Genomic DNA, 23,560 nt, shown 5'->3' on the forward strand with positions numbered 1-23,560 from the left:
GAGCCATGTGCAGCCACTGGGGGAGAACCACGCGGACTTGACGGAGTGGAGACTCCCGCATCCCAGAGAGAGGGCACCACGCGGCCTGGCAGAGTGGGGACCCCCACAGCTTTAGAAGGGGGAACCACCACCTGGTTTTAGCGGAGATCCCGGCGACTCAGCCAAGGGTGCCGGGAATCCAGGGAGGTCTCCCAGTCCAGAGGGAGTACTAACTGGGAAGAACCAGGGACTGCCTGAGCCATGGACTTCTATTTCCTTTCCTGAGATACGGTACTCTGGACTGGGCAAAGGGGGAAGGAAGGAAGGACTGTGTGTTTGTGGGTGTTTTTAGGGACTTCGGGATTTTGGTGAAGACATTAGGTCACTACTTTAAGTTAGTATAGCATTAAATAAACATTTCCTTTCCTTTTCACGAATCTCTGGCATTGAGAGATGTCTTTTCTCTGGCAGTGGACATAACGGACCCAGGGCCTTCTTTCAATAATAGTATATCATCCCAGGCCCCCCTTGTTGTGTTCTGTAACACTGGGAACATCCTTCTAATTACTAGATGGTATGCTGCCCAACTCTTGAAATTTATTAATTGCTTAATAAAGCTAATTAGTATTCAGATTTACTCAGTTGAATTTTGTTCTTTAATAGAGGTGGAGGGAAATACATAAACACATGTTGGAACTGGGGTCCAGGGACCTAAAAACACAGGGATGGCAGACACACAGAGTGAAGCCATCTGTAACACCGAAGTCTCCCAAAATTTCTAAAACTTGACCATTTGGACTTCAACAAAAAGCACATCCTTTAAAGGAATTTCATTTCAGGGGGAAAGCCAGGTCAGAAACTGGAGAAAGGAGGAGATGGGAGAAAGTTAGACAAAGAAGATAAAAGAAGAGGACAGGCCTCTTCAGACACTTTGCAGTTCCCAGTGCTGCCAATGGCAGGACCCCACCTTCAGCCTCTGACTCCTCTGATAAGCTGGAGCCCTAGAGTCTGACCAGATATTGGCTTGACCAGAGAATTCACCCATGGGGGAGGTGAGATGGCAGCTCTCCAGGAGCACCAGTTGATAAAACAGCTAGAATCTCAGGCCTCCTGACTGCCTATCTACCCCATCCCTGCTTCTACCATTACTGTTTCCTCCTTCAGCTCTGCCTCTGAAGTATCGTAGGGCTCCCTAAACAACGTTCTGGCCTCCCAGAAAGTAGGGTGGACCAGGAAATCCCTGTCCCTTACCTGGACTTAACAGGCCCAAAGAAGTCTAACTCTCAGGTCCCCCTCCCCAGTTAAAGCTATCACCAGATGCCAGTATCTGTGCACACCACCACAAGAAGGACCCTCTGCTAACCCTGACTACACCCCCTGCCCCATCTGTGGTCCACATTGGGTACAGGGGTGCAGCTAGCCTTCGAGGCAGAGGGCACTATGTGGCTGTACTGCCTGAGCCAGGACAGCTGTTCCTACAAAGTTTCCTCATGGACCTACCCCGCCCGAAACCCACATTGAAGTCCCCAGCAAGGACGGGGCAGGTTAACCTAAGCACCACCCAGGGGGTGGGAAGGTAGGAGACAGAAGAGAGGGGGAGTTCTTATGACCTACATCTCCTTCTAGCCTCTATGGAAAAGCCAAGGACTGGAAGGCCACTGCAATGTGATATGGGTGCAAGCTGGGAGGAGGGGGCTTTTGTGCTGAATACCTTGTGCCGTGATGCCTGGAATTTGATAAGTGTTTAGAGAATGAATAATTGAACCAGCACTGGCCTTCAACCTGTTATCAGACTTCAGGGTTTCTGTGAGACCCTTGTCCAGTCTTCCTCACAGACATGTCCAAGGAACCCAGGAAACAAGGATTCCAAAAGTCCCTTTCAGCACTTACTTTCTTTTTTTTTTTTTTTAAACTGGTAGGTCTTTTTTTTTTTTTTAAGATTTTATTCATTCATTTTAGAGAGGGAAAGGAGGGAGATAGAGAGAGAGAGAGAGAGAGAGAGAGAAACATCAATGTGCGGTTGCTGGGGGTTATGGCCTGCAACCCAGGAATGTACCCTGGCTGGGAAAGCACTTACTTTCTCAGAGCAAGGTTATTATGTCACCTGACTGGTATTTTAGAATGCAGAGTGACCGGGAGAGTAGAAAGACTAGAGGCAAGATCAGACAGGAGGGTGTTGCAATGCCTTCCTGAGAGACAACAGCTAACTCAAGGTGATAAGAACAGGAGTGGAAAGGAAAGCATAAAAAAAGGAAAAAAACCAAAGTAATATTCCTTAGAGAACCAGCCTTTGAAGTAGGATAACTTATACTAAAAATTATTTGTTGTTTACCTAAAATTCAAATTTACCTACTGTCCCAAGGTTTCTGTTTGTTGTTTTCTAAATTTGGTAACACTACTTCAAAGAGGTACCTGTAAGAAAGAACTGCAGCATAATTCAGGGACTTTGTGTCTACATACTAGGCCATCAGCTTTCTTTCCCAGTCCAGGCCAGTTTGTTCTCAAGCCTTAGACTTGGTCCTCTTCTCTTTCCTTTTCAACAATGTCACCACTTTTTTCCACCTCCTGGGCTTCCCCTTCTGAAGACCTGACTGTGAAGTAGGCTACAATTGCCCTACTCACTTCTGTACTACTTACTCCCAAAATAAGTCCCCAGCCTCTCATGAGAATTTTACCTCTAATCACTAGAGAGAAAAATACAGGGAAATGGGAGACAAACAAAAAGTGCACAAAGCTTTAAAATGACCACAGTTACAGTCTCAAGTTTACAGCTGCTGACCAACACTCTCTCACAGTGATTTAAACATCTCCTCCTTTACTCCTGAGAATGAACTCAAGACTGAACCCCTTGAGTTGTGCCTGTAGAGATGAATGGCTGAACCCCATTCATCTCTACAGGCACATCTCATCCTATGGCCCACAGAATTGTGAGCCACTGGGATGGAGGGCTGTGCTTCTTGCTGAAAAATCAACAAGATTGAAAGAGATGTAAACTTTCTGAAAAGCCGTAAAAATGAAACAAAACTTAGGAAACTTTTGGAAGGAAGAACAATGAAAATATGGAAACACATGCAAGTCTTATTTTTTAATTTTAATTTATTTATGTATTTTTTAATCCTCACCAAAGGACATGTTTACTGATCTTAGAGAGAATGGGAGAGAGAGAAACATGGACTGAGAAAGAAACACCAACATCAATTAACTGTCTCCTGCACCCTCCCAACCAGACTTGGGATAAATTCAGCAACCCGAGTATGTGCCCTGACAGGGAACCAAAGCCACTACCCTTTGGTGCATGGGTTGCACAGGATGAAGCTCCAACTAGTTGAGTCACCCTTCCAGGGCTACTTTTTTTTTTTTTTACTGTAACAAAACATGCGAAACATAAAATTTACCACTTTGATCATTTTTAAATGTACAGTTCAATGGCATTAAGTAAATTAGATTATTGTGCAACGGTCGCTACTCATCCCACACTGCAACTGTACCCATTAAACAGTAACTCCCCATTCTCCCTTCTCCACAGCCCTTTTCAACACTGTTCCGAAACACAGATAAAACATTTTATCTCCATGAATTTGACTGCTGTATGCACTGCATATAAATGGAATCATATAATATTTGTCCTTTTGTGTCTGGCTTATTTCACCTAGCATAAAGTCTGCAAGGTTGATCTATATGGTAGCAGGTAGAAGAATTTCATTCCTTTTTCAGGGTGAATACTATTTATACACGGTTTTGTACATATTTTAGTGCCATTAAAATATACTCATAAATTTAGAAATAGCAATATAAAACTATACTATGAATGTATTCTGGTTTTCTCATAAAGTTAGCATAGCAAGGCTATGGACAATTAGGGATAGAAGAATTTATTTCGCACATTCAGAGAGAACAAAAAGTACCCACCCCTCCCAAAATCAATCCTTTCCCTAGCTCCTTAAGTCTGGAAATTTAAAAAATATCCGCCCCTTCAAGGCTTATAAAGAACTACAACTACCGAGAGCATTAAGGTCTGGCCCTTCTCCCCACCCTGCGGGCTCCAGACTTCATTTCCCAGAAATCCCGGAGGCTGGGTGGGAGTCGGCGTTTCCCGGGCGCCCCCTCGCGGCCATTTCAGCTGGGCTTCACTTCCCGGCGGCCCTCGCGGCAGATTCCGGCGTAAGGGCAATTCGAGATGGCGGGGGCTGGTTCCGCTGCTGTATCCAGGGCGGGGACCCCGGTGGCCGGGCCTGCAGGCCGCGACCTTTTCGCCGAGGGGCTCCTCGAGTTCCTGCGACCTGCTGTGCAGCAGCTCGACTCTCACGTTCACGCCGTCAGGTGCCGGAGAGGGGAGATTGGGGCGGGGCCTCTCGTTTTGGCTTTGTAGGGGCGGGGCCGAGAGAGGGCGGAAACAAGATGGGTTTCTGCCAAGGTCCTGAAGAGAATAAGAATAAATTTGGGAAACTGGAGGAGGGCGGAACGGCCTCGCCGGGATGGGAAGTAGTAGGGTGTGAATCTGCCTTCTCTCTGCAGTGGGGAAACACGTAGGGGAAAGGGTTTCTTCAGTTCCGTTGATTGACCCTGTAGGCCTTGTACTTCTTTGCAGAGAGAGCCAGGTAGAGCTGCGGGAACAAATTGACAACCTAGCTACTGGTGAGTAAGCATCCCCGTGTATCCGGAATTCTCCAGCTCACTTTTAGAATCAAATGTTTTGCCGTCCTCTGGGCCGGGTTTGCCGTCATTTCCTTGCAGCGCAGCAAGCCTGCCAACAGATTCCTTTAAGTTTCTAGTGACTGTGGGCCATGGAGGTGCACGAGTGTTTTCCATCCCATTTACTAGCCTGCTTTGCCTAAGAACAAGAAATGAGCCAGTAGGTGTTAGTTGCACGTTACTTCCACTCACAGAACTGTGCCGTATCAATGAGGATCAGAAAGTGGCCCTGGATCTCGACCCCTATGTGAAGAAGCTACTTAATGCCCGGCGACGAGTTGTCTTGGTCAACAACATTCTACAGAATGCCCAGGTAAAAGACTATCCTAACAATAGTGAATCTTTGCTCTGCTTTCTAAGTTTTCAGGATATGACTTCAATTTTCAAGGGATGTCTCAAAGTCTCCAACACAAATCTTTTTTTTTTAAAGATTTTATTTTTAGAAACAGGGGAAGAAAGAGGGGGAGAAAAACATCAATGTGTGGTTGCCTCTCGGATGCCCCCCGCTGGGGACCTGGCCTGCAACCCAGGCATGTGCCCTGACTGGGGATCAAACCCGCGACCCTTTGGTTCGCATGCCAGTGCCCAGTCCACTGAACCACACCAGCTAGCGCAAAAAAAGTAATTTTTCAATTAGAAGGAGAGTTGTCAACTAAATTAATGTCTGTCATGACAGAATTGTTTCTCAATACCAAGTTGCTGTCATTTACATTCCTGTATACCTTAGAAGACCTGCATTGAGATGGAGCAAATCTGATACTTTCCAGTGCCTGGATGACAGTGTGCTCTAAAGCCTTTCACAGAGGAGTTATTAAATCTCCAAATCTTGTCTTGTAGGAACGGCTGAGGCGGCTAAACCACAGTGTTGCCAAGGAAACAGCCCGAAGGAGGGCAATGCTGGATTCAGGAGTTTACCCCCCTGGCTCCCCAAGCAAGTAACAGGCCAGAAGATGGTCCCCGTGGCCTCAGAATAGCACAAGTACTACTTTCCAGCTGCCTCATTGCCTCCAGGATATCCTGGGACATCAGGACAGTGCTGTCGTTTGTGTTGGAAGCACTTAAGTCTTACCCATTTAAGTGGGAGTCCAAAGAAGCCTATGTACCTACAGGACTCAGGATCCCAAAGGATTTATTACAGCTCTTGCTTCCTTCCAAGAATGAGCTGAGACCTCTACATTTGATTTTTCTTTTTTACCCTCACCTGACGACAGTTTTCATCGCTTTTAGAGAGAAATGTGCCCCAACTGGGGATCAAACCTCCCAACTTGGATATGTGACCTGACCGGGAATCCAATCCATGATCTTGGTCTCCACTCCAGACCACACAGGCCAGGGCTACATTTAATTTTCTTAAAGGTACATACTTAAGACCCAGTTACCCTCAAGCCTAGTTAACCAGGGAGGGGCTTCCTGTTACATGGTTGGTTGTTGGCACTTGAGCAGCATATCCTTTGCCTATGACTTCTCATTTTTCTATTTATACTGAGGATTTGGAGGGCACGCAAAGTCAATGTGAATGACCTATCTACCCTCTTATGGATTTCACTAGCTTGAATGCAGCAGCAGTGTTCAAACAGTTTAATAAATGCTCAAACAACATTCTAGTTTACTCTGGTACATGGAAAAGTTCCAAGAATCTTTGTACTTCAGTTCAAATACAGCTTCAAATTGTGATCTAGTGTTCACAATGAAAATACTTTATAGTGTTTTCTTTTTTTTTAGATTGTATTTATTTACTATTTTTAGAGAGGGGGGAAGAGGGAAACATCCCTGTGATACATCGATTGGTTGCCTCTCACACGCCCCCAACTGGTCACCCAGGCATATGCCCTGATAGGGAATCAAATCAGCAACCTTTTGGTTCCCAGGCCAGCACTCAATCCACTGAGCCACATCAGCCAGGGGTTGAGTAGCATTTTCAATGGAAAGAAAAAGCAAGCAAAATAGTAGCCAGATACCACAGAAAAACAAGACAAAGAGCCCTACTAGGAAGTACTTTAATCATTTTTCTTAGAAAAAAAAAATTCGAGGCATGAACAGTTGACATTTCAACAACAAAGTACTGGTTGAAAGAGGTTTCCAGGAGCTGGGGATTGTACAGTATTATGAAGAAAAGTTGTTACCTTGCTTCATTATACATGGGAGACTTCTGGTTATTAAGTTAATATATGAACTAAGTGGGATGACACTTCCTTCCATAGAGCTTATTTTTTTTTTTTCCCCTTCCTGTCTCCCCACCCTCAGAAATGCTACCATGTAAAGCCCAGTAGCAGTTAGCTTAATTAAGCTCCAGTCTTCCCTCTGGGTAACAAAGGGTGAAGATAAAGGACAGTCACTCCTGAGTCTCCATGCTTTCCTCCTCCTCTCCTTGAGGCGGTTCTTCTGTATTCTCCTCTTCTTCCTCTCCTTCCTTCTTCTCTGGTGGCTTCTCATAAGCCTTTTCTGAAGGTGTCACTATCACTCCATCCCAGGTAGATATTTCAGAAGCAAGATCTAGAAGAGTAAAAAAGGTGATTTCAGACAAGTAGCCCAACACAGAAGTCATGATCTACACAGTGAAAATGTTAAGATGTTTGAGCAGTGTAGAGCTGTTTTGTAGAACACAGAATACTCCAAAGAACCCCTGGCCCAGTGGTCACTCACAGCTGGCATCACCCTCCTGGCCAAGGATCTTCCTAAAGCCACCATGTGAGAGGATCCGGACCAGAGTCTGTGCTGTGTAGCAGACCATGTCCTGAAAGAGAACAAAGTGAGAGCAAATAAGCAACGAGAATCAGAGTACCATTATGTTACTAACATTCTCATGAAAACAGAGATAAAGGCAACTTTTTAATTTCAAGACCAAAGTATGTGAGAACCCCCAAATCCTTGACCCCTAAAGACCACATTCCCTTTGCCTTCTGACCCAAGGATATTCAAGAATGAGACAAAACAGACCATTTAAGAGCTGTCCTAATACCTGCTGTTCCAAAGTCATGACCGTGTGTACTCTGAAGTTGCCACTCTCACAGGGGTCTGTGATACCCATTGACCCTGGCAGGAACAGTCCTGCGGCCAGAATCTGCAAGCAACGCCTGAAACACAGGAAGGTATTAAAACATCAAGATGGTTTACATCTAGCCCCAAACCCAGAGAAGTATGCTCTACCTGTATGCCACGTTTAGGGCCAAAGGCTGTCTGGTGGGGTTGTTCATCACGGCATAGTGCCCCTGGAAAATAAACCTGGTAAGTGTGCCATAAATAACAGCAGTCTATCTTCAAACAAACTAAAACCATAAACCATTATAAGGAAAACTGGTTATTAAGGCCTAGCCAAAATTTTCATGGTCTGAAGAGATTCTGAAGTGACTGCTCATCTAATATGTTCTCTCCATTATCATATTAATGAAATGACAGCATAATAAAAAAGACAAAGGGGCAGTAATAACTATTTAAAGCACTAAAAATCCCTGAAGTAATAATAATAAGCACTAAATCTTTTTTTAAATACATATTTGATGAGAGAAAGACAGGGAAACATCAATCACATGCCCCTTGTATGTGCCCAACCAGGGTCCAAACCTACAACCTAGGCATGTGCCCCAACTAGGAATCAAACCCAAACCCTTCAGTGCACAGGGCAACACTCCAACCAACTGAGTCACACCAACTGACTCAGGCAACTGAGCCAAGGAAACACTGAATCTTTATTGGGTTAGTTGTCCACCAATGAGGTTTCTTTTAAGCTTCATCAAATTTCAGGTTCTGATAGACATCAGAGTAACTACTGTTAAATAGGAATGACCAGGAAGAAACCCCAAATGCCCTTCTTTACTTACAAGGAGGTCAAGGATCCAAGGTGTAAGGGGCTCAAAGCCAGGAAAACGAATCCTCAAGTCCTTCAGAAGTCTGATGAGAACTTTAACTCTGAAGGTAAGAACCCAGGGATTAAAAGTAGTATGACCATGTACTTCCACACCTAAGGTGTATAGCTGAAGCTATTTCCAGAACTATGCAATCTCTTGTCTCAATTTAAATTTGCTTATTTAAGGTAAAATTCAAAATCCAGAGAGAAAATCGGGAGCCAGAAACGTTGTCAGATGAAGTATAGGGGTATCCTGCTATTCACTATACTTAGAAGAGTTAGGTTATCTTAATACCAAGGGAGGGACTCACGTGGACTGAGAAGCATTTTCCTCAAACCAGCGGGCATGTCGGATGGCTGCTAAGGCACTCTGCAACACCTTTATATCCACTAGAAGCATAACAGGCCAAGATGAAACATTTCTATTATTAAGCAAGCAATTCAATCCCATTGCCATAGTTCAGTAACTTGGAAAGAGGACAGGATACTGTATTTCTTTATACCACTCCATGTTCCTCAGATCAGCAAATCACTTGTCCAAAACTCACTATTCGTCCCCTAGACCAAATCTAGAGGCATACAAAGTCCACAATCTTCTCCAAAAGCCTAACCCACCTCCATAAATATTTCCTTGGTTCTTTTTCTTAAGTCCTCAAACTGCTTTTCTGGTCATCCTGTCTTTGACAATTTCACTAGCAAACTTGTCTTCACAATACAGACGGAGGTAGCAAATTTTGAGAGTAAACTTAGGTCCTAGATGGTTTCATGTGGAATGGCAACAACCTAAGTAAACTCAACAGCAACTTTATACTATGTTTTGAACTTCCCCCAAATTTCCCAGCAACGGAATAAAAGTACTAACGATGGAGTTCTGGATCCAATTTTCGGAGATTGGGTGGCACTGTTGTAATGAGAATCTTCACTGTAGCATCAGAAGAACTGATCTCAAAACCAGTTTCATTGGTCAGCATGGTCAAAACTGAAAGAAAAAGTGGACAGGGGGTGGAGAGGATGGAGGTACAATAGGGAAGGAGGAGAGTGGTAATAGAAAAAATAAACTTTTTAAAAAGGAAATTAAAAGCTCTCTCACATTTCTGTTAGATGATCAAAGATAAATCTGGGGTGAGGGAATAAACAGGTTTTCAAAAGTAGCAGTAGTTCAAAATGAGGATTTACAATAGAGTTTTTAAAGTAAGGGTGATCACCGGGATTTTGAACACTGGAGATCTCTGCCAAAACTTCCCCAACATAAAACTCTTCATTCACTCTTCCTTCTAGCCTGACCAGACTTTGTTAGCTATGTACTTAGAATTACAGACCTGGCTCCTCTGACCACTAAATACATGCTCAGCAACAAACTCAAACCTTCAGAAGGATCCTGTGCTCTTAGGCTTTCCACGACTTTGTTCCCTAGGGCAGCAACAGCTTCCACTAGAATGAGAGAAAAGGAGATGTAATAAACATTACAATTACCTAAGTACTCTGATTTCTGCCCCAAGTTCAAGGCTGGAGTAAGAGTAAGCAATAGGAAAAAAAAAAATCTTTTACAATGGGGAAGCTAATGGCTGGGCAGAGAAATCGGAAGACTCAGGACACAGGACACTTTCTCCTAGTCCCACATCCTTTTTATACAGGAGGGTAGCCCTAATGCTATTTTGGGCTGGATAATTCTATGGAAGTTGAAGGGTAGGTAGGGTCCATCCTGCATCCCACTTGATGCCAGTAGCCCAAACATATCTCCAGACTCTGCCAAATGTCCCCTATGGGGCAAAATCACTCCCATTTTAATAACACTGCCCTATAGTAAATGGCCATACATTTTTAAAAATTACTTGATTTTTAGAGAGAAAAAGGAAGAGGGAGAGAGGGAGGGAGAAACAGATTTGCTATTCCACTTATTTATGCATTCATTGGTTGATTCTTATGTTGTTGGGTTTTTTTAAATTTTACTGATTTACTTTTAGAGAGAGGGGAAGGGAGGGAAAAAGAGAGGGAGAGAAACATCAATGCGTGAGAGACACATTGATTAGTTGCCTCCTGTGTGCTCCCAACTGAGAACCTGGCCAGCAACCCAGGCATGTGCCCTGACTGGGAATCAAACCAGCGACCTTCCCATCCCCAGGCCGGTGCTCAACCCACACCAGCAGGGGGTCATTGGTTGATTCTTGTCTGTGCCCAATCAGGGATGGAACCCACAAACCTGGGATCTCAGGGACAATGCCCTAACCAACTGAGCTACCCAGCCAGATTGCCATACCTTCTTTCAGACACATACTCCATAGTTTGTCCCTTATTACCCCCACACTTTAAAAAAATATATTTTCTGCTTTTTCCTCCCTGGCTACTTGAAGATTGGCTACCATCATGAACAACACAGGAACTATCATAACCAGGAAGTTCAGACCAACAGACTACTTCAGTGGAAACAAATGATCATTGACATCCCTCACCCTGGGATGGCAACAACAGGACCTACAGCAGAAAATCTGGAGAAACTAGCCCAGATGTATAAGACCACACCAGATGTCATCTGTTTGTACTCAGAACCTATTTTGGTGGTGGCAGGATAACTGGCTTTGGCATGATTTATGATTCCTTGGATTATGCTAACAAAAATGAACCCAAACACAGACTTGCAAGACATGGCCTATATGACAAGACCCCCCATCAAAACAGAGAAAGGAATGCAAGAACAGAATGAAGAAAGTCTGGGAGACTGCAAAGGTCAACATAGGTGCTGCTGGCAAAAAGTGAGCCGGAGATTGGACAACAGAAGGAGTAAAGATTTTTCGGGGACTTTAATCTGTGGTGATTACACACAGTTTTCATGACAGAATTCATAAACTAAGAACTTTTATAAATAAGTATATTTTCCCATTTGTCTCCCAAACATCCTTTCTCACAAGAAATTAGGGCTTTAAAGATCCCTGTGCCTCAAATCCAACTGCTATGTTGTTCCCATGGCCAGAAAGAAGCACACTCACATGTTGGCAAAATCTTTAGGATCACCACCAGGTCAGCCACGTTGTGTCCTGTTGTCATCGTTCCCTTTTTATATGATCCAACCTGTCGGACTTCTTCAATTTGCTGTTGGAAAAAGGATTTCAGAAAAAAAGGGAAAAGGCTGCCTAGGTCCTCTCAGAGTTCAATTACAGCGTAGCTTGTTACTCAGATTTGGAAATTGCAGAGAGCAAATCATATCCCAAAACCACACAAAAGCTTGATACATCATGCCTAGCTGATAACAATGATTCAAATCTTATCTCCAAAATCAGTACCACAAAGGAGCCAACGAAACTTCCACACTCCTATGGCTGCCCTTTTCTAGGGCTAAATCATCAAAAACTCACCACTTCAAATGTTCCGGGGGCCACAATCAAATTGTCAATCACATTGTTTATTTTTGTCACCAGAGAAAGGATAGAGGCCTGAAAAACATCAGGAAATAAAAATAACCTAAGGTGAAAAATTGTAAGTAGTTTCTCAGTTTCACTATTTCCCCTTAATCCCTTCCTTACAAACTGAATCAATACTGACACAATGCTTTGAAAACACTGACCTGTCTAGCCTTGAACATACCAGAAGATATCAACTTTTTGATCTCAGAGACAGATTCCCCAGTAAAAAAACAAAAATAGATGTGATCTAGCACTCTCCCTCCACCCACAATGAGAAATAAGGAGAACAATTAGAGTAGTCAAACCAAAACCCCCTGGCCATGGTTTTGGTTTTCCATGGTTTCAGTTACCCAGTCAACTACTGTTGAAAAATATTATATGGAAAACTCCAGAAATTAACAACTCATAAGTTTTAAATTGTGTACCACTCCCCTCAGGACATGAAGTAGCCCTCTGTCCAGCATACCCACACTGTATATGCTACCTGCCCAAGGCCCTCTTGGTTATCAAATCTACTATTAAGGTGTCATATTGCTTGTGTTCAAGTAACCCTTATAGTAAATAGCCTAAGCCTACGTCACAGTGCCTGCCTCCATCATTTATCTCCCTTCATTTCATCATGTAGGCACTGTACCTTTTATTACAGTATAATGTTATCATTGTTCTACTTTATTAATTATAGTTATTGCTGTTAAGCTCATACTGTGTCTGGTTTATAAATTAAACATTATCAGAGTTGTGCATGTATAGGAAAAAAGATAGTACACACAGGGTTCAGTACCGTCACAGTGTCAGCACCCAGTGGGGGTCTTGGAACATACCCCCTATGTAAAAGGCTAATGTAAAACTATGGAGTTTAGGCTCTGATAACAGTAACCTCACCAGTAGTTATTCACTTCTCTAACTATCTTTGAGGAATCGCAGGTAGAAAGCCAAAAGGATATACCTGTTCAGCAGAATTAGGAGCAAGGTCCTGATTTCTCTTCAGCAAGGCCTCACTGAAGGAGGTTTCATCAGGTGCTGGCTTGACCCGGGGGAAGGCCATTTCACACTAAACCAGAAGCAGACAACTGTTATTTATAAAAAGTAATACATAGGTGCCCTGACCAGTGTGGCTCAGTTGGCTGGGCATCGTTCCACAAAGCGAGGGCACAGGTTCAGGTTCTGTCCCTAGTCTGGGCACGTACGAGAGGCAACAGATCAATGTTTCTCTTACATCAATGTTTCTCTCCCTCTCTTTCCTCTCTCTAAAAGTAAATAAATAAAATATATATTTTTAATTATATACAGGAGAAATTGATTGTTGTTGCTACAAAAGAAAATATTGGAAATTTTACACGTGTTTCTATTCCTTATGTTCAAAGTAGCTTACCCACCCAACAGTGTAAACAGAGGCTTACACTGTTTTTGTATGTAAAGCAACTCAGCTGACTCAAAACCCCAACTCTACACACTAATTCCTTTTCCTACTGCAACCAGTTTTAACAGGGGGATGCTGGGCTCCTGGAAACTACAAGTGACAAGTTGCCAGGCTCACTGCTACATCCACGAGTGAACAGGGGCCATGGTACTCACCAAATAGAAATCAAATGGGATATGTGGCACAAAGGGCCTGAACCTAAAACACGAGAAACAATCAGAGTTATTAACCACGGATATCAAGTGACTTAGCACAATTCAGCCAAATTCATTTAGCAGGAGAGCTTGTGGTTTCTAAATCACAGCAGGATCTCACAAAAGCAGGTAACATTATTAGTCCACTCCAGGCTCCAATTAAGATGACTGAAATGGGAACTAACCAGTGCAGAGATGCTAAAAGCCGGCACTCACCCTCCTCCTGGGCCTCCTCTGGAGCCAAAGCGCCCACCGCGACCTCGGCCTCTGTCCCCCCTGTAAGTGCATAAACAAGACTAACTTGTCTTGACCTCGTTAAAGAAATCTCTCCACCACACTGGCCACATCATCTCGTTTGCCTACTTCCATCGCTCTGAACTTTCCTTTGGAAGCCAAGTATCCCCATTCCCACTTACACTTCTCTCCATCCCAAAAGCCAGCCTCACCCCTTTACCTCCTCGTTCTGGATAATTTAATCACAGCCCACACCAAACAATGACGGGGCTCAAACAATGAGCCCCGGTAAGAAATACCCATAATCCCAAGACACGCCAACCCTAACACTTCAGAGACTAACTGCTGATTTATTAACGTAGTTGGCAGAGGATGAATGAGGCTCGTTTAAGCCTTCTCAGGCTAGATGGGGGGCAAGAGGGGTGCGCCTCCTGGGACTGAGGACATCCCCTCGCCTAAGCCCCTCGGAAACAGAGTTACCGAACCCGCCACCCCGCTCCTGAGCCCCACCGCCATCCCAGGCCCAGGTTTCCTCGCCTTTGCAGCCTCGAGCCTCCCCCACTCGCCCAGACCCGGTGTTCTCAGGTTTTAAGGCAGCCCCCAGACATGTGGTCCCTTCAAGTCCTCCGCGCTCCTTCCCGAAGTTTTGAGCCAAACACCCTAAATGTTCCCAGAGCATCTAGCGTCCTTACCTCATGGCGCCCTAAATCCCGAACAATAGAAACCACACCAACCGCCCCTCTCCTCTGAGCAGCCGACACTGGGAGAGGTGGCTTGTCGCCGCATCCCAACAAACTCTGTTGCGATTGGCTCCCGCCTTACCCCTCCGCGTAGGCCTATTGGTTCACCTCGGAAAATGATCATTTTTTTCTAAGCACTAGACGGCACTGTGTAAAAAGTGAGGGCAGCGACCAAGTAGAAAACTTTCTCTAGGAATCAAAAGAAGGTTACTCCGGCTGACAGCAGAGTGGCGCAGCGGAAGCGTGCTGGGCCCATAACCCAGAGGTCGATGGATCGAAACCATCCTCTGCTATCGGTAGTCCTTTTTACCCTCTTTTGAATTTCTGCTTTTTCAATAAAAAAAAAAACCCCGCCATCTTTCCACTTTTTTCCTTCTTCAAAAATGCAGCCTTTTGAAGCTGTTTTGGCCATCAGCAAGTGAAATGGGGCAATGCGCAGAAGAAGCGGCTTGGAGAAAAGGAGGCAGTGTATTGGTTGAATCAGAGGGAGAAAAGCAGTGATGGTGAGGGACCAGAAGGGAAACCGAGACACCTTCTGAGAGAATTCAGAAAAAAGCAAGGAAAGTAGCAAGGAGGGAAGGACCCTCCCTAGGCCCTTTGCCCAGTTCCCCCGCCCCATTTATCTTCTTTCCTTGCTCAATATAAACTAGAAGATTTCACCTTTATGCGAGGTTTCACCAGCCACATACACGGGTATACTGTATTCGCATTTAAACTAATCAGATTACTATGTGCTTTGTCCTTCCTGTAATACTTCCCTTGTTTACCTTCTTTTGCACTGATTAGTTTATTATTCCCTCTCCGCCTTTGTTGAGTTATGCGCTCTTTTTCTCCTCGTACAGTGACTACCCTAAAAATTACAACATGCGTCCTTGACTTAGCAAAGTCTGATTTTACGTAATACTTTTAGCCTCCTCGTGGAAAATGCAGGAATAACTGAATTCCATTTACCACCATTACTGTCTCTAGAATTATCCACTATTGCTGTTGTGTGGGTCTTTTAAAGATATACGATTTATTACGACAAAATGCGCAGATCTTAACCCCACAGCTCAATTATGTTTGAGTAATTATTACGTCTGTATAACGAACACCCAGATTAAGATAAAGAACATTCTTATCACCTCAGAAAGTTCACTCATACCCCTTTACCCTGCCCCTAAAGGCAATGACTACTCTGATTTCTGTTATCATAGAATAGTTTTGTCTCTTCTTGAACTTCACATAAGTGGACTCATATTGTATGTAATTTTTCTGCCGAGCTTATTTTGCTTGGCACATTTCAAGATTCTTCCACATTTTTGCATTTATCAGCAATTTCCCCCTTTTTATTACCAGTAGCATTCCATTGCATAATTATACCACAGTTTGTCCTTTCTCCTTTTGATGAGTTCAGAACCTCCAACTGGCTGAGGAACACGCAAACACATTTGGGTTGTTTCAAGTTTGGAGACAGTATGAATAAAGCTGCTCTGAACATTTTTGTACAAGATTCTTGTGGTCGAGATGCATTCACTTCTCTTGGGTAGGTTTAGGTGTGTATGTGCACAGAATTTAATTCCCTCTATATTTTTAATACCATAAACATAAGTGTTTATTAATTAAATTAGTGGTCATTTAGATTTACCATTTTTAATGCTCTTTTTTTCCTTCCTGCCACTCCATTTGACCTGGTATAAATTCCCTCTGCTCAGGAGTCAGTGCCCATCTGCTAGTGGCTTTCTTGGTTTTTATTTGTATGAATAATACATCTGTATTATTTCACCTGTATTTCTTTTTCTTTTCTTTTTTTTTCTCTCATAGTCAAGTTTAATGATACATTGCTCTTCACACAGATGGCTGCAGAGGCTTTAAACTATAATCCAGGAATACACAACTACCCAACACAGACCAATTAGCTAGATCAAAAGTAAAATCAGGCCCTGGTTGGTACGGCTCAGTGGTTGAGCACTGGCCTACAAACCAAAGGGTTACCAGTTCAATTCCCAATCAGGGCACAGGCCTGGGTTGCGGACCAGGTCCCCAGTGGGGAGCACATAAGAGGCAACCACACACTGATGTTTCTCTCCCTCTTCTACCCTTCCCTTCTCTAAAAAATAAACAAATAAAGGCTTTTAAAACAAAAATAAAATGGCTTTTTCTAACTACTCTATAAACATTACAGCTCTTCTTCCATCCAAAATGACTCTAATCTCACATGAAAACAGGTAATGTAGGGGAACTAGAAACCTACCTTTGTGGCCAAAAGTAAAAACCAAAGGAAAAATAGCAATTCAGTGGTTAGTTGGTGAAATCAGGGAATCTGGTGCTCTTCACTGTGCTGCTTTGCTCTTCTTACTCTTGCACTTTTTGTCCCTCTACAGCCCATTCATGTTAGCTCTCAATAGGTTTGAATAAGCCATCTGAAACTTATTCACTTCTTTGGGGCTCACCACTGTGCGGATCTTTTTCCTATCAGTAGCTTTTAACAGACACTTCTTGTCTGAGGACTCAAAGTGCTCTACAGAACCTTTCATTGAAATGGGTTTAGTTCCACCATCATACTTCTTCAGGGTGATGACCACATGGCTGGACAACCAGCACTTCTGAAAGAGCCTGGGCAGCACCACCAGGTACTGCTCACTCTCTAGCAGAACCATTCCAGCTCGCTGGCTCCCCTCTGTCCTCACCTGTGTTTTTTATTGCAAATTCTTTTTAAATTTATTGATTTTAGAATGGGGGGGGGGAGACAGAGGGAAACATTGATTTGTCAATCCACTTATTCATACATTCATTCGTTGATTCTTGTATGTGCCCTGTCCGAAGACGGAACCCACAACTTTGGGCTTATCAGGACGATGCTGTAACCAACTGAGCCACAGGGCCAGAGCAGGAGTTATTTTCTTTCAGCTCATTTACACTATTATTTTTACTATCTATGGCTTCCCTTTTTACTGTAAAAAAAAAACCTGTCAATCTAATGGTTTCTCCTTTGAAAGTAATTAATACTTGTCCATATTTTAACATTTTTATTTAGGTTCCTGCAGTTTCATTCTGATGGGTCTAAATATAGATTTTTAAAATATCTTGTCTGAGTTTTGTTGAACTTGAATTTGTGGCTTGACATTTTACCCACTTTTTCAGATTCTCAGCCATTATTTTTTAATGTATTTTATTGATTATGCTATTACAGTTGTCCCATTTCCCCCCTTCTCTCCCCTCCACCCTGTACCCCCTCTCCCACCCACGTTCCCCCCTTTAGTTCATGTCCATGTGTCATACTTATGAGTTCTTTAGCTTCTACATTTCCCGTACTATTCTTGCCCTCCTATCTATTTTCAACCTACATTCTATGCTACTTATTCTCTATACCTTTTCCCCCTCTCTCCTCCTCCCACCCCGCTGCTGCTAGCCCTCCATTTCTGTGGTTCTGTTCCTGTTCTAGTTGTTTACTTAGTTTCTTTTGGTTTTGCTTTAGGTGTGGTTGTTAATAATTGTGAGTTTGCTGTCCTTTTACTATACATGTCTTTTCTTTATCTTCTTTTCTTAGATAAGTCCCTTTAGCATTTCATAAAATAAGGGCTTGGTGATGATGAACTCCTTTAACTTGACCTTATCTAAAAAGCACTTTACCTTCCCTTCCAGTCTAAATGAGAGCTTTGCTGGATAGAGCAATCTGGGATGTAGGTCCTTGTCTTTCATGACTTGGAATATTTCTTTCTTTTTTTTAATTTTATTTTAATCATTGTTCAAGTACAGTTTTCTCCCACCTACTCCCATTCCAGCCCACCCACCCAACCCTCCCCCCTTCCCCCCCATTACCCCCCACCCCTAGTTTTTGTCCATGTGTCCTCCAAATTTGTTCCTGTAAGGAATATTTCTTTCCAGTCCCTTCTTGCCTGTAAGGTCTCTTTGGAGAGATCAGCTGACAGCCTGATGGGAACTCCTTTGTAGGTTACTGTCCCCTTATCTCTTGTTGCTTCTAGGATTCTCTCCTTCGTTTTTACCTTGGCTAATGTAATGATGATGTGCCTTGGTGTGTTTCTTCTTGGGTCCAACTTCTTTGGGGCTTTCTGAGCTTCTTGGATTTCTTGGAAGACTGTTCCCTTTGCCAGATTGGGGAAGTTCTCCTTTATTATTTGTTCAAATACATGCTCCATCTGTTGCTTTTCTCCTTCCCATTCTGGTACCCCTATAATTCGGATATTGGAACGTTTAAAGGTGTCCTGGATGCTCTTAAGCTTTTTCTCGATTTTTTGAATTCTTATTTCATCATGCTTTCCTGCTTGGTTGATTCTATCTTCCTTCTGGTCCACTGTATTGTTTTGAGACTCAGATTCCTTCCTTTCACTATTGGCTCTCCTCTGCGTATCTTCCTGCATCTCTTTTATGGTAACCTGCATCCTTTCATCTAAATCGCACCCAAAATCAACCAATTCCGTGAGCTTTCTGATCACCAGTGTTTTGAACTGTGCATCTGATAGATTGGCTATTTCTTGGTCGCTCAAAAGGATGAGTCCTGGGGGACTGATCTGTTCTGTTGGAAACATGTCTTATATCTTTCCCTGTCTCTCCTCCCCCCCCCCCTTTTTTTTTCCCGGTCTGGTCGCTCTTGTTACGGTGGGGGGCGGAGCCTTAGGTGTTCACTGGGGCTTGGCGCTCCGGTCGCTAGATTGTTACGTTATATGTGAGGGCGGGGCGGGGGCAGGAGTGGGAGGGAACAATGGCGGTAGTTCTGTTCTCCTGGGCTCAGACCCTTCCTTGCTTGGGATCCTGGGCTGCGAGCTCTGCCCTGGTCCACAATCGCTGCCCCACTGGGTCCGCCAGTCGCAGCTTGCGTACTCAGGGATCACCGTTGCGTTCCTGCGCCCCAGATGGCTGTCGCGCCGATTTCCCGCCAAATTTTCCCCAACCTCTGCGCGCCAGACCCGCGCCAGCCCCGCACCTGCCCCGTGCCTGCCCAGCTCATCTTCTCCTACCAGTCTGGATGAACGAGTCTACTTCAACTTCTTGGCTGTCTGACTTCCATTCAGATAAATCCTCTGTCAGTTCTGAGCGATATTCTATCTGCAAATCATTGTTGTTCTAATCTTGGTTGTGCGAGGAGGCACGGTGCATCCACCTATTCCTCCATCTTGCCAGAAGTTCCTCAGCCATTATTTTTTCACATTTTGCTTCTATCCTATTATTTCCCTCCTTCCTGGACTCCAAATAAAGGTGCGTCAGACTTGATCAAGGTATCCTCTATGTCTCATGTTTTTCATTCCTTTTTTTAAAAAAAAAAAGATTTTCCCTGGCTGGCATAGCTCAGTGGACTGAGCGCGGGCTGCGAACCAAAGTGTCGCAGGTTCGATTCCCAGTCAGGGCACATGCCTGGGTTGCAGGCCATGGCCCCCAGCAACCGCACATTGATGTTTCTCTCTCTCTCTCTCTCTCTCTTTCTCCCTCCCTTCCCTCTCTAAAAATAAATAAATAAAATATTTTTTAAAAAAACAGCTTTCTCTTAAAATTTTTTTTAATTTATTTACTTTTAGAGGAGAAAGGAGATAGAGGGAGAGAAACATCAATGTGTGGTTGCCTCTTGCATGCTCCCTACTGGGGACCTGGCCCACAACCCAGGGCAGTTGCATCAGGGCATCTGAGATCCGCACAGTGGTGAGCCCCAAAGAAGTGAATAAGTTTCAGATGGCTTATTCAAACCTATTGAGAGCTAACATGAATGGGCTGTAGAGAGACAAAAAGTGCAAGAGTAAGAAGAGCAAAGCACCAGATTCCCTGATTTCACCAACTAACAGGGCAGAGCATCTGCCCTGCAACTAATCAGGGCAGAGCATCTGCCCTGACTGGGAATCAAACCAGTGACCCATTGCTTCTCAGGCCAGCACTCAACACACTGAGCCACGCCAGCCAGGGCTCATTCCTTTCTATCCATGTTTCATTCTGAGTAATTTATGTCCTTTCTTCTGAATCATTACTCAATCCTCAGTCTGTCTAACTTGCTGTCAAACCCATCAATTTATTCTTAATTTTGGTTTTAGAATATTTTGGGTCTAGGTTTTCTACTTCTAGTTTACACTATTCTTAGGTTTTACCTATGAGGGCAGCCTTCTGGGATCCTCACCAAAGACAGGAGAGTGGTTTACTAAGGCTCTCACCTTTGGGGACATTAGGACTCCAATTTTTGTCTCACTTGCCCCACACAATTCATTTTCTTCCACCAATTCCTCATCAGCAAATGGACCCAGAGTAAAAGCAGTCCTACTGCTGGTCTCAGCTCTGCTTTCCTGTCCTTTCACGCTCTAATGCCAATAATGCCTCAGCATTGTACTAGTTCTTGATTTTTAAAGGAATTTCTTCTGGACTTCCGGCAAAGATGGAGGCATAGGTAGACATGCTTCACTTCTTCACACAACCAAAAAAAGGATAACAACCAATTTAAAGACAAAAACAACCAGAGCTGCCAGAAAATTGAACTGTATGGAAGTCTGGCAACCAAGGAGTTAAGAAGAAACATTCATCCAGACTGGTAGGAGGGACGGAGATAGGCAGCGAGGGGCAGAGAGAGCTTGAGGTAGTAATAACTGGGGGGTGAGATAGACCACGCAACCCAGAGTTCCAGCCGAGGGACATAAAGCCTTAAAATCTCTGGCTGTAAAAACCTGGGGGGTTGCAGTGGCAGGAAGAATGCCTAGTGTCATAGGAGAGTCTGTTGGAGGAACCCAAAGGGTCCTAGAACATACACATACCCGCACACCTGGGAATCAGCACCAGAAGGTCCCAATTCGCTTGCAGGTAGCAGGGGAAGTGACTGAAAGCCCACCCAAAGCTGAGCAAGTGGCATTGTTCTCTCTGAAACCCCTCCCCCACATATAGGGCCACAACACATCGACCTGGGTTGCTCCTCCCTGGTGAATACCTAAGGCTCTACCCTCACTAGTAACAGGAGCACTGAGACAAAGAAATATGGCCCAAATGAAAGAACAGATTGAAACTCCAGAAGAAGAACTAAGTGATAAGGAGATAGCCAGTCTATCAAGATGCACAGTTCAAAACACTGGTACTCAGGATGCTCATAGAAATCGTTGAGTGTCACCGCAAAATAGAGGAAGAAGTGAAGGCTGTGCAAAGTGAAATAAAGGTGATCAACAGTGAGGGGAAGGAAACCAGGACTCAGATAAATGATTTGGAACAGAAAGAAGAAATAAACATTTAATCAGAACAGAATGAAGAAACAAGAATTCAACAAAATAAGGAGAAGGTTAGGAGCCTCTGGGACAACTTCATTCGTTCCAACATCCAAATCATAGGGGTGCCAGAAGAAGAAGAGGAAGGGCAAAGAATTGAAAACTTATTTGAAAAAAATAATGAAGGAAAACTTCCCCAATCTAGTGAAGGAAATAGACAAGCAAGTCCATGATGCTCAGAGTCCCAAAGAGGTTGGACTCAAGGAGGAGCACACCAAGACACATCATAATTACATTACCCAAGATTAAAGGTAAGGAGCCCTGGCTGGTGTAGCTCAGTGGACTGAGCACAGGCTGCAAACCAAAGGGTCCCCAGTTCAATCCCCAATCAGGGAACATGTCTGGGTTGCTGGCCAGGTCCCCAGTAGGGGGCGCATGGGAGAGGCAACCACACACTGATATTTCTCTCCCTCTCTTTCTCCTTCCCTTCCCCTCTAAAAATAAATAAATAAAATCCTTTTAAAAAGATTAAAGATAAGGAGAGAATCTTAAAAGCAGCAGGAGGAAAGGAGAAAGTTACCTACAAAGGAGTTCCCATAAGACTATCAGCTGATTTCTTCAAAGAAACCTTGAAGGCAAGAAAGGGTTGGCAAGAAGTATCCAGTCATGAAAGGCAAGGACCCGCACATCCAACATTACCCTATCCAAGCTATCATTTAGAATGGAAGGGCAGATAAAGTGCTTCCCAGGTCAAGTTAAACTTCATCATAACCAAGCCCTTATTATATGAAATGTTAAAGGAACTTATCTAAGAAAAAAAAGATCAAAAACTATGAACAGCAACAGTAAAATGACAACAAATACAACTATCAACAACTGAATCTAAAACAAACACAAAAACAAACTAAACAAACAACTAGAACAGGAACAGAATCACAGAAATGGAGATCACATGGAGGGTTACCAGAGGGGAGGGGAAAGGAAGAGAATGGCGGAAAAGGTCCAGGGACTAAGGAGCATAATTGGTAGGTACAAAATACACAGGAGGAGGTTAAGAATAGTGTAGGAAATGGAGAAGCTAAAGAACTTATATGTACAGCCCATGGACATGAACTAAGGAGGGGAGGGTGGAGAAAAAACAGGCAGAGGGACATAAAGGGGAGAAAAAATGGGAAAACTGTAATAGCATAATCAATAAAATATACTTACAAAAATAAAAAAATTTAAATAAAAAATTTTTTAAATGACAATAAAAGAAACAGGTAAAATCCACATAATGTAAAATTTCAAGTGTACAATTCAATGACATTTAGTACATTTAGTACACCTATGATTTTCTCTTGTTTTTTTAAAGTTATTAAACCATTTTAGTAGGTGTAAAAAATTGTTTCATCCAATGTTTTAGTTTGTATTCAGCTCAGAAATTAGACAAATTGTTTAGTCCACCATTATTGATGGAGGAGCTCAATTATTAAATTAGACTTGTACCACAGTCATTTCTCCTGAAGTCCAGCTTCACTAATCCTATGACCTACTGGACACCTCCATTTAGGTTTCTACAGTCACCTCAAACCCAATAAACTAAAAGTCTTATCATCTCCCCAAAACCTGCTTCTTCAAGTTCTCAGTGAATGGGTCAATGTCATCCAAACTTCAGTTACCTGCATAGTGTCTTCTCTCCTTGAAGTCCAATTGATTATATTTACAATAATTTATGCATTTAAAAATTTAAGAAGGTAGATCTCATGTTAATTATTCTTAACACACATACGTGCAGAGGAAAAGAAACAGAAACTTTTGGAGGTGACAGATATGTTCGTTACCTAGATATTGTGGTGATGGTTTCATGGGTGTATACATATGTCTGAACACATCAAACTGTATACATTAAATATG

The 23,560-nt window shown here is 43.4% G+C and overlaps 2 protein-coding genes and 1 non-coding gene across 3 annotated transcripts; 2 read left to right on the top strand and 1 right to left on the bottom strand.

The window, feature by feature from the left end:
* Positions 1-4,112: 4,112 nt before the first annotated feature.
* Positions 4,113-6,288, top strand: SNAPIN (SNAP associated protein). The gene is made up of 4 exons (XM_028502832.2): positions 4,113-4,299; positions 4,568-4,614; positions 4,866-4,984; positions 5,509-6,288. Exons 1-4 carry the CDS (start codon positions 4,157-4,159, stop codon positions 5,608-5,610), a joined length of 411 nt encoding a protein of 136 aa, XP_028358633.1. The 5' UTR covers positions 4,113-4,156; the 3' UTR covers positions 5,611-6,288.
* A 364-nt stretch (positions 6,289-6,652) lies between these two features.
* ILF2 (interleukin enhancer binding factor 2) lies at positions 6,653-14,582 on the bottom strand. Its single transcript, XM_028502861.2, has 14 exons — positions 14,454-14,582; positions 13,744-13,803; positions 13,489-13,531; positions 12,860-12,964; positions 11,866-11,943; positions 11,500-11,602; positions 9,881-9,946; positions 9,378-9,494; positions 8,827-8,905; positions 8,490-8,577; positions 7,819-7,880; positions 7,631-7,745; positions 7,315-7,405; positions 6,653-7,164 (listed from the first exon to the last, which is right to left on the bottom strand). The coding sequence occupies exons 1-14, from the start codon at positions 14,456-14,458 to the stop codon at positions 7,004-7,006; spliced, it is 1,173 nt and encodes a 390-aa protein (XP_028358662.1). The 5' UTR covers positions 14,459-14,582; the 3' UTR covers positions 6,653-7,003.
* Positions 14,583-14,722: 140 nt separating this feature from the next.
* Positions 14,723-14,794, top strand: TRNAM-CAU. Its single transcript has one exon. It is a non-coding gene; the product is annotated as a tRNA-Met (tRNA).
* Positions 14,795-23,560: the final 8,766 nt, after the last annotated feature.

This window comes from Phyllostomus discolor, chromosome 14 (assembly GCF_004126475.2).
Source record: "Phyllostomus discolor isolate MPI-MPIP mPhyDis1 chromosome 14, mPhyDis1.pri.v3, whole genome shotgun sequence".
Taxonomy (NCBI): Eukaryota; Metazoa; Chordata; class Mammalia; order Chiroptera; family Phyllostomidae; genus Phyllostomus; species Phyllostomus discolor.